This window comes from Giraffa tippelskirchi, chromosome 4 (genome assembly GCF_054371585.1).
Source record: "Giraffa tippelskirchi isolate mGirTip1 chromosome 4, T2T-mGirTip1v1.2.pri, whole genome shotgun sequence".
In the NCBI taxonomy this organism is placed as follows: domain Eukaryota; kingdom Metazoa; phylum Chordata; class Mammalia; order Artiodactyla; family Giraffidae; genus Giraffa; species Giraffa tippelskirchi.
Window position 1 is genome coordinate 119,955,302 of NC_137278.1, and position 16,632 is coordinate 119,971,933.

Here is a 16,632-nt window from a genome sequence, read left to right on the forward strand (position 1 = left end):
CTATTCTCCCTTTCTTCTGCATTGTTGTTCAGTTGCTAAGTAGTGTCTGACTCTTTGCGACCCCATGGACTGCAGTACACCAGGCTCCTCTGTCCTTTACTACCTCTCGGAGTTTGCTCAAATTCATGTCCATTGAGTTGGTGATGCTATCTAATCATCTCATCCTCTGCTACTCCTTTCTCCTTTTACCTTCAATCTTTCCCAATATCAAGGTCTTTCCCAATGACTTGGCTCTTCGCTTCAGGTGACTGAAATACTGGAGCTTCAGCTTCAGCCCAGTCCTTCCAATGTATATTCAGGGTTGATTTCCTTTAGGACTAACTGGTTTGATCTCCTTGCAGTCTGTAAGGACTTCTGTTGCGTGACCCATTCGCAGTAAATTACTGCCTATCCTTCAGTACTGCCTAAATTACTGCCTATGCTCTTTGCTTCTCGCCTCCTCTTGCTCTGTCTTGCTGTTTGGGACTGGATGTGAGGGTAAGCTCTATTTTACATGAGGCAAATGAAGGCAATATCCTAGACCACCTAATTCTAGATCAGTACACAAGTGAGAAATAAACTTCCATCGTGATTTTGCCACCATTTTTCAGATGCTCCTGAGAGCTAAAACTAATCCAAATCAGTGAAGGAGGAACACCATTAACTGACATACACATGTTAAAGTCAAGACAAAGAGAATATGTAGTACACACACCTTCTATGGGCTTTCGGGGTCATATGACTACAGACCGACATAGTGTCATTAAATAAAACCTCTTCCTTATTTGATAGCAGAGATCAACTGTCAGTTTTCCTCCTCTTGACCAGAATATGCAAACCCCATAATACCTATCATCCTTTTAAAGTAATTTAAGCTACTGGCAAAGTATAACTCTCATACATACATAATACAGACACACATAGAAATAAGTATATCTAGTGGACCTTGATGGTACTCAACAATCACAGTACATTTCCCGAGTCTGTTCATTCTTCCAGATGACCAGTTCATACCTTCTCTTTACTTCTTTCACCTCAAACTTCTAATACATTTGCCTCTATCCTCACTTTCATCTGAGAACTCTGCTTCCTTGTTTACTGAGAAAATAGAAGTTTTCATCGTCAGGACATCCACCCAACCACATTCAACTCCATGTATACACTCCAGCTTTCTTCCTGCTACTACGGGTAACTCTCTGTGCTCCTAAGCCTGCTACTCCAGCGAACACTAGATCCCATCCCACTGCCTCCTCAAGGCTATTAGTCCAGAAGTCCTTCTCTCACGCCCCTCCTTCATCAATTCATGAATTCCTTCTTCTTTAATGGATCTTTCCTATTAATTTAGAAACATGATTATTTCATCCATTTAAAAAACACTTTTTACCCTTCTTCCCCCAAGATACCACTCTATTTTTCTCCTTTCCATTGCAGAAACAGCTCTCAGAAATCTTTGTATTTGCCCTATTTCATCTCTGTATTTTCTCTTGAACTAAAAACAACCACTGATAAATCTAGTGGTCAATTTTCAGTGCTCCTCTTGACTTAGCAGCAGCAATGAACACAGCACTGAACACAGCTGCTTATGCTCTTCCTTAATGACATTCGTCATGTGAGTTTCGGGGCGCCACACACTTCTGGTTTTCCTTCCATCTCCCTGGTCTTTTCTTTTCAGTCTCTTTGGTTGTTTCTTTTCATCTCCCCAAGCTCTAAGGTAGAAGCATCCCAGAGCTCAGTCTTAAGATTCTTCTTAACCAACGTTCTCTATCTTCTCCTTTGATTATCTCAGCCAGCTTCATGACTTCCACTACCATTTTTATGCATATAGTTCCCAAATTGGTATGTTTAGCCTAGACTGTCCTCCTGAACCTGAGACTTTTATATACAAGTACCTACTTAATGGGCTTCCCTGGTGGCTCAGTCAGTAAAGAATCTGCCTGCTATGCAGGAGACCTGGGTTCGATCTCTGGGTCAGGAAGATCCCCTGGAGGAGGAAATGGCAACCCCCTCTAGTATTCCTGCCCGGGAAATCCCATAGACAGAGGAGACTGAGGGCAACAGTTCATGGAGTCACTAAAGTCAGACATGACCTAGCGACTAAACCACCACCACCATCACCTACTTAACACTTTCACTCAGATGTCTAATAAGCATCTCTCACTTAACAGGTCTCGTTTAACTAAGTATCTGATCATCTCTAAACCTTCTCTTTCCACAGTCCTCCCCAGCATTCAGACCAAAAACCCTCATAACTTTCTTACCTCTTATATCTTATCTGTCAGCAAATTTCATTTCTATCACCTTCAAAATACATCCAGAACTGACTACATATAATTTCACCGCTACCTCCATGCTTTCGGCTACTGTCACCTTTCCCCAGGTTGCTACAAGTTTTATTGTAAGCAGGTTTCCCTGCTTCTGTCCTTACCACTCCTCAAGTCTATGGCAGACATAGTCTAAGTCAAACTACATCACTCCTTTCTTCAGAAACTGTCCTTAATATCCATTCTCACTTAAAAGAAAAGCCAAAGTCCTTGCAATGAATTGTAAGGCCCCATATGATACAGCCTTACCTCTCTGATTGCATACCGATGACTGCCCACCTGCTCACTCTACTCCAGCCAAAATGGCTTCTTTGCTGTCCCTCAAACATGAACCACGCAGTCCTGCTTCATTGCCCTGAGCTTATTTGCCCCCTTCTCAGGAACATATGCGTGGCTCCCTCCCTCAGTTCCTTAAAGTCTTGGTTTAAATATCTCCTCAGTGAGGCTTCTGCTTCACTATCAAATTACAACCACACCTTCACCACCATCACCATTATTTCACTTACACAAAAACATACACATAGACTCACTCATTATATCCCATGTCTTATTTTTTTTTATCTTGGCAATCATAATAAATGGACTTACTATGTCATGAAATTATGAATAGTTTGCATTAATGTGCTCTGGTATAACTATAGCATGTAGTGTTATGGAAATACAGGATCAAAGATGTTGTAAGGGCTTACATTCAAAAGATTTGATGAGTTAGGTAAGCTTGCATGACCCAGGGTAGGGAGAAAATGACATTATCAAGTTGGGTAAGATTAATTCAAATGTTGACAAGTCAATTACTTTTGAAAAATCTCTGCAACGTTGTTACACTTATCAAAAATTTATTTTCTTTCATTCTCTGTTGATTACAAAAAGGAGGATAAATAATATCACCATTTTTCATTTCTTTTATATAGCCAATCTGGTAATAGAGGTTAATGTAATTTTCATCAGAGAAAATCTATAGAAAATACTGCCACCATTTACAAGTTTAAACACTAGTATGACATGTAAAGTAGTTAATAATATCAGGTAAAATTTTTCTTTTAATGTGATAAAATTCAACAATATATCTATTGCTATAACATAATTCCATTTTAATAAAAATAAAACATTTTTAAAATTTAATGGTATCTAAAATAACTACATACTTACAAAACTTGAATTACCTTTATTTCTTTGGAGCTCATTTTTCAGATCTTCAATTATAAACGTATTTTTCTCCATTTCTTTTGTATATTGTTCAACTTGCTCAGTGAGGATTTTAATTTGACTATCTCGCTCTTGTATACCCTATAAAATATTTTGAATATCACATATTTTCACTTTCTGAATATTAATATACAATTTAGAAGTAAGAGGGCTTCCCTTGTGGCTTAGCTGGTAAAGAATCCACCTGCAATGCGGGAGACCTGGGTTTGATTCCTGGGTTGGGAAGATTCCCTGGAGAAGGGAAAGGCTACCCACTCCAGTATTCTGGCCTGGAGAATTCCATGGACGGTATAGTCCATGGGGTTGCAAAGGGTCAGACACAAATGAGCGACTTTCACTAGAAGTAAGAAAAAGGTAGGTCTTGTTTTATTCAACAGAATTATAAAATATACTTTTTATAAGTCAAAACTCTGTCTTTTACTATTTTGTATACCTCAACTACACTAATCACTGTAGGTATACTGCTGTCTCTCCAGTACTTAAAGATAATACAAGGGCTAGCACTCTGGCAAACAGAAATTTCAGAACTCTCTAATGTTTGTGACTTATGACTTCTTTTGTGTTCTTTTTCCTCATCATCCAACTATCTTTTTATCATTTTATATGTTTTCGTTTTGCCTTGTGCTTTTTTTCCCTTACCCAACTTCACTTGCACCCTTATAGTACACTTCATATGAAAATCTTGTCCTTTGCAACTGTCCTTATTCTCCAAATACTTCCCAAATTTCCTTCTTTCTTTTAGACTATGACTAGAGAAAACAGTTTATGCAAGTGTAACTTCTTTCCTTTTTTCCTTTCCTTCTTTTATTTTTGGTCATGCCACACAGCTTGCAAGATCTTAGTTCCCAGACCAGGGATCAAACTCATGTCCCCTAAAGTGGACGCATGGAGTCCTAACCGCTGGACTACCAAGCATATATACAAATACATTGGTAGTAAATATAAAAATTTTATGCAGTACATATTATAGCCATATTTTAGTTTATTTCACATTGTACAGCATATTTCAGCACTAAAAGACAGTATAATAAAGTTTAGTAAGAGTATTACGATATTTAAATTTCTAAAAGTTTTTAATAGTTCCTTATAAATAATTCCCAAACAATAAATGTATTATCTGCATCAACAGAGAAAAACACACAAAATAATTCTATTCCTAACTCTAAACCTAATTATAATTTTTGCTTACAAATGGATCATATAAGAAACTTCTAAAGACTTTATTATCTACCCAAAGGTGTCAGTGACTAGATTAGGCACAGGAGATAAATGAAAGACAGTTCAGAGTGTCACTGCCAACTTTAATAAAACTCATTGACAAATCAAATTTTGAGAAAGCTTTACCTGTTGTAGAGCCATAACATTACTTTTATCAGCATCGAGCTGGGCATTTTTCAGTTTGTCCCGCAGACTATGTAACATTTGCTGATACTCAATGATTTCATCGTCTTTAGAAGACAAAATTAACTAGAAATAAACAAAATAGGTTCTGTTACATAAGAGGAAAATTAATAAACATTCCTCATTTATGATCAATACTTCAATATATATCATTAGCAGATCAAGAAAATACAGGCAAAAAAATTTTGGAAGTGAAAAAATAGCAACAATTGGAATGACCATTGTCCCTTTTGTGCATATAGCCTGAAGTTCAAATAAGAAATGATTCAAAGATATACACTGTGCATTTTTCTTTTTAAGGAATTCAATCTTTTCATTTAAACAACCTCAAGTTTCCAAAACCCATTCCTAAAACAAGAAGTTATAACTACCTCCCTGCGATTACAAAGTGTGTACAACTCATCTTTAAAAAGAAAACATTAAAATGACATGAAGAAGCACAAATATCTTGAATGAATGAAAGAGGCATATCTACAAAGAAAAATTACAGTCATAGATTCATTAAAAAGAACAAAGCAATACTATATGTACTGATGTAAACTAATCCTAAAAGATACTAAGTAAAAACAAAGTGAAGAATACATTTACTAACATCTCTCCTCCAAAATTAAATGATTAAAAACAACTCTAGAAGTCTATACATGGCACTTCTTAAAACTTTTCTAGCTAAGACATTTCATACACCTTTGGAAATGCCTAATAAAAATATCACTAACCAGTACAAAGCCTTTAAAGAAAATTAAGACTAAAAACTGAAGTCTAAAATTAAAAGCTATTATAGCAATGGAAAGAAAGCACCTTCCACTCTTCTACTTTTGCATTGACAGCTGCCATGATTGGATCATCTTCTTCATTTTTTGCTTTCAGAAGATCTGTAAGCTCCTGTACCTAAAGGCAACAATTATTTCAAGAATGTTGTAAAATAGTGTTAACACAAACATATTTATTATAACTGAATACTTATACATGCATTATACACATGCACATATATACATATATATTTAAAAGCATATTCATTATTGGAGCAGTTCTGTAGCTAGGGTGACATTAAATGGTTTGTGCATCTTTACAGCTGTAAAATTACTTTTTGTTATAAGGTAATTATATTTTTAAGCATTACTCTATTTTTTAACAAGTTTAACCCTGTGTAAGTAGTGAACAATATACTGGTTTCTATGACCTGCAGAGTGCATTTATCCTAAGGTGTAAAATTAAACTTTATGGTTTACAGGACCTCTAAGAGTCTTTAGCAGAAAATTCCCCAAATTATTAGCTTTGCAGGACTGCTGTCTATATATTCATTCAGATATCACCCATACATGCTACATGGCAAGAATTATAAGGTATGTATAAGGAAACTAGAAAACCATATAGAGACAAATATATCAGCATGGCAACATATTACAGTGTTAAGATGGTATATTAGAGCAGAAGACAAAATCTCATATCCTAGAAAGTTAAAGTACTTTCCAATTTCAAATAAACAGTAATGAGGCAACATGAAGTCTGTCCAAATAAGTTAATCTAACAAGAATCCTTACTTGAAGCTGGTAATGATCATTTTCTTTTTTTAACTGGTCCATCATACTATCTGTTTGATGCACAACAGCTTTCATCCTATTATATTCATCAGTCATCTTCTCCATTTCCTGGACAGACTCCTCTAAATTTTTTCTCATTTCTTGATTCTGAAGTTCAATTTTCTCATTAGCTTCTGTTAAAGTCTAAGAAAGGTAAAGGCATTATAGTTAAAAACAATTTGATAAGACAAATTTGAATTAAAATTAAATGGAATCATAAGTGTTTGCTGGAGAAAACAGAACTTTATAGATATTTAGTATCAATTGTTGTTTACCAACTAAAATTAAATATCAAGAAAACTATAACTAAGAATCTTAGTTCTTAAGAAATGCACAATATAGACATATAACAAGAATGAATTTGCAAGATTTGGAACTCCAAAGATGCAATTTATTTCATGTTTTACAAATACATATTTGCAGATTTACACTAAATATATTTAAATGTAGGTCTAAATACTAGATTTACATTATAATGAAAGTTTTATAAAAAATTATGGCTTTGAACTGACTTCCATCCATTTTACCTGAATTTCATCCAGATACTGGACAAGTTCATAGTTTTTCTTAGACAATTGTGATCGGTAGTCACTGTCCTCTCCTCTTCTTGATAAAAGTGTTTCTTTTTGCGAATCTATTTGTTTTTGATAGTCAATAATATCCTGACGAAGCTGTTCATTCTGAAGGTAGATCAAACACAATATTCTATTTAAAAAAACTATCCAAAGAAACAAAATTTCACCCTCTAAATAATGACCTCAAAACACACCTTTAAAATCCCAAGGTTTCACAACACTTAAAGCCTCACCTTTTTCTTTAGACGTTTGTTCTCCAGAAAAGGACATGAAGAAGGTAATTAGAAATGAGAAAGATAATATGTAATTAAGTATAATAAGAAATTAAAGGAAAAAAAGGAATTTAGGAGAATAAAATATTATTTTGGATAATCAAAGAAAGCAACAATATTAATTATCAACCAAAACAAAAAACATTCTGATTATATTAAAAAATAAAAATTCATGATAAACAATGTACATTATTTGGCTCAGAAGAACCAAATAATTAACAGAATTTGTAAGATTTCATATGAAACAAAAGTTTTAAAAGAATGCCGGATAAAATAAGAGGAAGTAAGGCAGAAATCCACTCACATATTGAGTTAGGAAACTAGCAAAGAACAGCTTAAAAAAGAAAGTAAGATTTACCCACAGAGATCTAACAAATGAATGCAGTACTTAACAGCCTCACCTTTCTATTTATTTTCTATTTCCCTAAGACAAAGTCATATCATAAAAATCACAGTTCAGAAACATCAGTTACTCAGAAAAGTTCAGTTCTGTTTACAGCATTAATTTATGGAAACTTTTTAAATAAGTATCTTTGTTGAACCACAACTACTGAATTTTTTTTTACCAACCTCTCTCCTTAATTTGCTGTTTTCATTTTCTGCCTCCTCATTTCGAAGAGCCAACTAAAATAGCAAAAACAAATAAAAAAGATAAAATTCAGCAGTAATTCAATGCAATGCCAGGTTTTCAGTTTCTCGTCAATAAAGCAGAAAATGTTTAATTACTGAGGACTTCATGTTGACCCAAGACATGAACAGTAAGCCAAAATTTTGAAAACTAAAGATAGGAAGGATAAAGCAGGTTGAGTTTAAAAAACAAAAAACTCTAACCAAAGGATACAGAAAACAAAACCATTACTCTTATTAGCCAGCCTAAAACCTATTAATGAGCAGTGTTCTGTCCAAGATCTCTACTGCTTTGCAGTTCTATCATCAGAGCTAAAAGATTTCACTCTCAGGGAGCATTAAATTACTTAGAAATACAAAGCAGTACAACATAATGGTTAAAAAGAAGCATGGATGCTTGGATTTGGGGTGGGGAAACTAAAAAGACATCATTGGGCCAACAGAGGAAATCTGCTGATGGACTATCTACTAGAAAACAGCATTGAATTGATACATTTCCTGAGTATGCTAATTATATAAGTAGTTATATTGAAAAATACCTCTCCTTTCAGTGGAAATATACTGAAATATTTAAGAATAAAATATCATAATATTTGTAATAATTAAATAAGAAGTATCATGATATTTCACATTGACTCTAATGGCTCACCAAAAAAGAACGGGGAGGAGAGAGAAGCAAGAGAAGGAGGGAAGGGGTGGGAAGTAAGTCTGTGTGTGCAAAGATACTGACGGATAAAGCATATGTAGCACAATGTTAACTGGTGAACCTATATAAAGAGTATGGTAAGTGTTTATTGCTTTTCCTAAAATCTTCATGAATATAAAGTTTTCAAAATACAAAGTTTAAAGAAAGTTCTTAATAAAATGCAATATGCTATACAAATTTTGGGGCTTCCCTGGTGGCTCAGCAGTAAAGAAACTGCCTGTGGTACAGGAGCCATAGGAGACAGGGATTCAATCCCTGGGTTGGGAAGATCCTTTGGAGGAGAGCATGGCAACCCAATCCAGTATTCTTGCCTGGGGAATCATATGGACAGAGGAGTCTGAAGGGCTACAGTCCCTAGGGTCGCAAAGAGTTGGACACGACTGAAGTGACTTAGCATACACACTTACAAATTTTAGAAGTTTACCATTATCATTATTATCATCTGTGAATTAAGAAACAGTCCTATCCTGTTTTGAACTGGGAAATTCAACACGAAAAGACATGTTAAGAACTTAAAGGCAAAACTGTTTACACTACTAATGCTCCCTTTCCCTGGTTTTTGAAACATCATACTCCTGATACACTTTTCTTGGGCTGTTTCTTGAAGCACTCTTTCTATTTCATTAGACATTTTTATGCCTCAGAGATCAGCCTTCCAATCACTTCTATTGCTTCAATATCTATGACCCACAAAACTCTTATCATCTATCCAGTGTCTCTCATGATTTCCTGTCCACAGATATCCTTTGGGAATATGCATGTTCCACAACAAGAAAAGCCACTACAATGAGAAGCCCACGTAATGCAACTAGAGAGTAGACCATACTCGCTGCAACTAGAGAAAGCCCGCACAGCAATGAAGATCCAGTGCAGCCAAAAATAAATTAATTTGAAAAACTGTTTTAAAAAAATTAAAACTCAAAAAAACCCAAAAAAGACTGACTTATGTATACCTTTCCATAGTATCCCAGAGTCTTCTTATATCTAAATGTATCCCCAGAGTATCCTATTATCTTATGTTATCTTTGTAATTGACAGTGAATATGGCTAAGAAGCAGAAAGTATGCCCGCTGTATCCTTAGTATTTCGCATGCTATGAGTACTCAGTAAAACTGAATGACTGGTGAAGGGCAAAAATGAATTGCCAAAGCAACTCATATCCATATTCTATTTCAAGGAACCCAGTGTCTGGAAATGTACATTAGCTATATATTCAAGTTGTCCCTGAATATTCATTGGAAGAACTGATGCTGAAGCTCCAAGACTTTGGCCACCTGATGCAAAGAGCTGACTCACTGGAAAAGACCCTGATGCTGGGAAAGATTGAGGGCAGAGAAGGGGGCAACAGAGGCTGAGATAATTGGATGGCATCGTTGACTCAATGGACATGAGCTTGAGCAAACTCCGGGAGATAGTGAAGGACAGGGAAGCCTGACATGTTGCATTCTTTGGTGTTGCAAAGAATCACGACTTAGCGACTAAACAAGTTGTCTGTGTATGTACCTAAGAATAAAGATAGTCTAGGATATGAATGGATGAGATAGTTCTGATTAGCTAACAATGAGTGCTATCAGTGAAGAGAAGTTGATGAATACACAGGCTAGACAAAGAACAATAGCCTAGAAAAAGACACACACAGACATCTCCCTAAGCAATTCTATTACTGTACAGCATAGTTAGGATCTTTCATGAGAAGAAATCTATAGGTCTGTTATGTTTCACTGAGTCAACTAAACAGATAATTTGCTAAGAGCTTATTCTTCACCTTTGTTGTTGTTATTTAGTCACTAAGTCATGTCCAACTCTTCGGTGACCCCATGGACTATAGCACACCACACTCCTCTATCCATGGGATTTTCTAGGCAAGAATACTGGAATAGGTTGCCATTTCCTTCTCCAGTTCAGTTCAGTCGCTTAGTCATATCTGACTCTTTGCAATCCCATGAACCGCAGCACACCAGGCCTCCCTGTCCATCACCAACTCCCGGGGTCCACCCAAACCCATGTCCATCAAGTCGGTGATGCCATCCAACCATCTCATCCTCTGTCATCCCCTTCTCCTCCTGCCCTCAATCTTTCCCAGCATCAGGGTCTTTTCCAACGAGTCAGCTCTTCACATCAGGTGGCCAAAGTATTGGAGTTTCAGCTTCAACATCAGTCCTTCCAGTGAACACCCAGGCCTGATATCCTCTAGGATGGACTGGTTGGATCTCTTTGCAGTCCAAATGGCTCTCAAGAGTCTCTACAACACCACAGTTCAAAAGCATCAATTCTTCGGCGCTCAGCTTTCTTTATAGTCCAACTCTCACATCCATACATGACCACTGGAAAAACCATAGCCTTGACTAGACGGACCTTTGTTGGCAAAGTTATGTCTCTGCCTTTTAATATGCTGTCTAGCATGGTTATAATTTTCCTTCCAAAGAGTAAGTGTCTTTTAATTTCATGGCTGCAGTCACCATCAGCAGTGATTTTGGAGCCCCCAAAAATAAAGTCAGCCACTGTTTCTCCACTGTTTCCTCATCTATTTGCCATGAAGTGATGGGACCAGATGCCATGATCTTAGTTTTCTGAATGTTGAGCTTTAAGCCAACTTTTTCACTCTCCTCTTTCACTTTCATCAAGAGGCTCTTTAGTTCTTCTTCACTTTCTGCCATAAGGGTGGTGTTATCTGCATATCTGAGGTTATTGATATTTCTCCCGGCAATCTTGATTCCAGCTTGTACTTCATCCAGCCCAGTGTTTCTCATGATGTACTCTGCATATAAGTTAAATAAGCAGGGTGACAATATACAGCCTTGACGTACTCCTTTCCTGATTTGGAACCAGTCTGTTTTTCCATGTCCAGTTCTAACTGTTGCTTCCTGACCCGCATACAGGTTTCTCAAGAGGCATGTCAGGTAGTCTAGTATTCCTATCTCTTTCAGAATTTGCCACAGTTTATTGTGATCCACACAAAGGCTTTGGCATAGTCAATAAAGCTGAAATAGATGTTTTTTCTGGAACTCTCTTGCTTTTTTGATGATCCAGAGGATGATGGCAATTTGATCTCCGGTTCCTCTGCCTTTTCGAAAACCAGCTTGAACACCTGGAAGTTCACGGTTCACATATTGCTGAAGCCTGGCTTGGAGAATTTTGAGCATTACTTTATACTAGTGTGTGAGATGAGTGCAATTGTGCGGTAGTTTGAGCATTCTTTGGCATTGCCCTTCTTTGGGATTGGAATGAAAACTGACCTTTTCCAGTCCTCTGGCCACTGCTGAGTTTTCCAAATTTGCTGACATACTGAGGATCCTCCAAACCCACATCTCCTGCATTGGCAGGTGGATTCTTTACTGCTAAGCCACCATTCATCACCTTTAGGTGGCATCAATCTACACTTTTTTACTGCAAAAACTATATAGATATTAATAGCTCACTTTTACATTACTTCCAAACTATCTAATAAAATAGATACGTCAAGAATGGGAATTCAGGACTTCCCTGGAGATCCAGAGGCTAAGACCCCTTGCTTCCAACGCAGGGATCATGTGTTTGATCCCTGGTAGGGGAACCAAAATCCCACATGTCCCGTGGCACAGCCAAAAAAAAAAAAGAACAGGGATGTTTTTCCTTATGTATCAGTCTATAATGAATTCTTTTTAAATATCAACATTACCTCATAATCAAAGTCATTTACTTATATTTATAACCATCTATTTCTACGAGAACAACTGACAAAATAAGATTGTCAGTACATGGTACAACATTGACCTTATAAAGGACACAAAAAGCTTCTGGCCATCAGGGATAGGACAACTAATACATATAGACACCAAATTTTTTACTAAGTCAGTGACAGTGGAGGCAAAAAAAGAAAACATACTATTTTCTAAAAGGAAATATAAATTTATCTGAAAAAATATAATTTTTTTCTCAAACTAAAGTGAACATTGAATGAATTATTTTATAAGTAACAAGTATAACATAAGAGGTAATAATAAACTATGCTTGTATAAAAGATGATACATTATGATATAATATGTGATTCGATTTGCAAAATGGTGACATTAACACTCTTTAAGAACCTCTATATTACATAAAGTGAGGTATGCCTGAAAATAAAAAATTTATTATTGAATATATCATTAAAGATTAATTTTCAAGTCTACTACTAATATAAATACAAATTTCTTTTTCCCCAAATTATGACAAATAAGAAAATCAGTGTTTTTTGAATGCTTAATTTTTTCATATCAATATTCCAGACCAAATCATCAACTTTATGTAAAGAATTCTTAACATCTGCAGAAAGATACCTCCACATATAAAGAATTAATGTCTAGATCATATTCATTCACTAGAACTACCTGATCCATTGTATTTTAAAGATGCAATGACAATATCAGCTGTGATATAAAACCTTAGAAATACATATAGATCAATTTCCACAAATACATAAAACATAAAAATTGGTATCATTACTAAAAATGATAAAAAGTACAAACAGGTAGTGTTTTTTGGTAACTTGAACAGTTAAGAGTCAATGGAAAAATGTGCCTCACTTGTTCATTAACTTTCTTTTCTTTCTCCAACTCTTTTTCCATGTCCTCCAATTCTCTATCTTTTTGTTCCAATTGCTTTTCAAGTTGGCGAATTTCATCACGTAAAAAGCGAGTGTCACGTCCACCTGCAGAGTGCTGTGCCATCTGAAAGTAATAAACCAAAAGTATAAATTAATTCCATTACATTTGGAGATTCAAATGAATCAACAGAAAACAAATAATTATTTTGACTTGTAAATTTTATTATAATCAGCATAAGGTGTTTAAAATCAAGTTGCTTAAAAACCATTTTTATTAAGCTTATTTAGGCTTTAGTTCACAGACTGACAATCCTTTAAGCTCTTTCTAAGCCACCCATAGCTACAAAGAATTGACTGTCAATCACTCAGACTCTGTTATAGCCAAGCCACAGGCACCGGGGTAAACTGCAAAGGCATATAATGGTCTATGCAATGAACTATCTAGGCTTTCCCTGAGTACCAGGGCTCTGAAACAACACCAAAATCCACCTGAGCCTCCACCCTAGTCACTGACCCATGGAGCTTTTAAGCAGCCCTTCCCCTCATATTACTGACTCATATTTACACCAGTGCTATCTAAAAGGACTTTCTAGGATAATGGAAATGTTCTCTGCACTGCCCAATACAATAGCCACTATATACATGTGTCTACTGAGCACTTGAAATGCAACTAGTGCAGCTAATGAACTGAATTCTTAATTTAAGTTGTAATTAATTTACATAGTAATTAATTTAAATGCTAACAGCCTATATGCGAGACAGAATAAGAGACACAAATGCATGGAACAATTTTATGGACTCTGAGGGAGAAGGTGAGGGTGGGACGTTCTGGGAGAATAGCACTGAAACATGTATATTATCATATGTGAAACAGAACATCATTCCATGTTCGATGCATGTGACAAGGGCTCAGGGCCGGGGCAATGGGATGATCCAGAAGGATGGGATGGGGAGGGAGGTGGGTGGGGGGTCCAGGAAGGGGAACACATGTAAACCCATGGCTGATTCATGTCAATGTATGGCAAAAACTATTACAATATTGTAAAGTAATTAGCCCCCAACTAAAATAAATAAATTTATAAAAAAAAAAAAAATGCTAACAGCCACACATGGCTAGTGCTATTATATTAGACATCCAGACTTAGATTACCTTTAAAATCTTGCAGCAGACTAAATACATTTTGCTTCATATTCCAGTTACTTTGGGTCATGGTCGAAAACACCAAAAATCTTCTGGTCCTCTAATCTGTCTCTAAGTCATCTCCCTGCCATTCAGTTCTGTTATTCTTCTATGTTAACCAAATTTTTCATACTCTTTACCTCCCTCAAAAAGCTTTCCATTATGCTGTCAAAGAAAATCTTCTTCCAAGATAAACTAGTATTTTACTTCCCCAGCCTTTCCACTGCCTTATCCTTTCTATCTCCTTGCTTTAGCTATAGTTTGGCTCTTTTAGTACACTACTTCATTTGGAACTTTTTCAGATTGGAAATGCTTATTCTTTCACATCTCATATACCTAGGGGTTAAGAAAAGGTGATGATTTACCCCAAACTATAATTTCTAGGCTATCATTTCTCCGCCATTCTGTAAAAACTCCTCCTGCTGCTTTGAATCTCACATGATAGCCAGCTTTCTTATATGTAGTACCTTCACAAAATTCACTGAGGAATTTTGGCACATGGCTCACAGTCTTCCATCAAAAGCCCCCAAGCAATTTCTTCACATATATAACTTTCATTCTGGTCTTTCTTTTTTTAAACTCTCTCCTTGTTTGCATTATAGCCTCACACTCCCATCCCCACACCAGGACCTTGTTCAAGCAGAAACATTCTCCAATTATTTACAAAACATCTTCCCTTTTACCTCATAAGACCCTTTAATCCCTTGACTCCTCTTCTCCTTAAACTCTCCCGAACATCCACATCTTGATTTCCTTGCCTATTTAGCTTTTTATAATCGCCGCTTCAACCACTTTCTTACCAGTATCTCCAACTGCCCTATCTTCTGTTCTGTAGCAGTTGCCCTGCTAAACACTAGCACACACTTGATCTGACTCCGTTAGCTCACTTGTACTTCTGCTTAGTTGCTCGGTCGTGTCAAACTGTTTGTGACCCTTTGGAATATAGCCCACCAGGCTCCTCAGTTTCTGGGATTTTCCAGGCAAGAATACCAGAGTGGGCTGTAGCCCACTTTTTCTTGCGGGGAAAATCTTATGAACTGAGGATCAAACCCGCGTCTCCTACATCTCCTGCAATGCAGGCAGGTTCCTTACCCACTGAGCCATTGGGGAAGCTCTCATAATTCAATTAACAAGTACTTATTGAGAATGACTGATATTTCCCTAGAAGCTGGATATACAATAAGGAATAAAAAATAAAACCATCTGAACCCATAGAGTTAATATGTGAAAGAACCAAGATCTGAACATTCTAGATCCTGAAATCTCCAGTTCATTCTCCATATATTTTAGGTTTTATCCGACTTCCTTAAAATTTGACTACACATCTCCCACTCTTATTTTTAGCAGATGACCTCTTCATCCTCTCAAATTCTAGGCACTAAACCTACCAACATGAAAAGCTTCTGTAAACATCCATTCTTCCTCCCTTCCAAGTACAAAGGAAAAATGTCCTTCCTCCTTATAAAGACTAATCCACTTGTATCATACTTTCCAATAATCTCCATAATTTCAATGTATTCAGTTCCTTCACTGAAAATTTATGTTCACATTTTGGCTCTTGGCTTTCTCAAAAAGCTCCTCTTCTCCTATACCTTTCTGTCACTGATCCTCAAATTCCAACATGCCTCACTATACCTCAGTAAGAGTAATCTCTCTGTATATTTCTCTAGACAGTAAGCTCCATGAGGTTACTCAACATTTTTATTTTGTTCACAATTGGACGTGCAATCCTTAATAGAATTTAAGGTACATAAATAGGCATGTAAAATACATACTGAACAAATAATTATAAACACAGTATCATTCCAGTGATTTTCCAGCCAAATATAATGAAAAAATCTGAAAATAATAATTGAAAATGATAATATTTACGACAATTATACCCTAAGGAATACAAAAGAACATACCTCTAGTTCATTTTCCAGTTTCATTACTTTAGTTTTTAATTGATTTTCTATTAAAAAAGATAAATATTTGAATTGGTTAGATATCAAAGCAAACTTTTAAATAAATTTTAATAAAATAATAAAATAAATGTTTAAAGTCTATCATATTTATAATAAGGTAACACAAGAGAAAATAACTATTTTGTACATTTTCCATGAAACAGGAGTTCTAGAAAAACCTTTCAAAATAAACTATACACATTTTATAGACTCTATATTAAAGTTGATTCTCTATTGCTTAGTGAATAAATGGAATCCACTCTTTAACACCACAG

At 35.9% G+C, this 16,632-nt stretch overlaps 1 protein-coding gene across 1 annotated transcript in view; it reads right to left on the reverse strand.

Annotated features, from left to right (window-relative positions):
* Positions 1-16,632, reverse strand: part of CEP290 (centrosomal protein 290) — an 88,954-nt gene that overhangs the window by 69,838 nt on the left and 2,484 nt on the right. Inside the window, exons 5-13 of the mRNA XM_081592053.1 lie at positions 16,319-16,365; positions 13,212-13,355; positions 7,905-7,958; positions 7,296-7,316; positions 7,015-7,167; positions 6,449-6,631; positions 5,706-5,795; positions 4,851-4,973; positions 3,464-3,587 (exon numbers count right to left, since the gene is read on the reverse strand). Of these exons, the coding sequence (XP_081448179.1) occupies positions 3,464-3,587; positions 4,851-4,973; positions 5,706-5,795; positions 6,449-6,631; positions 7,015-7,167; positions 7,296-7,316; positions 7,905-7,958; positions 13,212-13,355; positions 16,319-16,365 (939 nt within the window). The remainder of the gene's footprint in view (positions 1-3,463; positions 3,588-4,850; positions 4,974-5,705; positions 5,796-6,448; positions 6,632-7,014; positions 7,168-7,295; positions 7,317-7,904; positions 7,959-13,211; positions 13,356-16,318; positions 16,366-16,632) is intronic.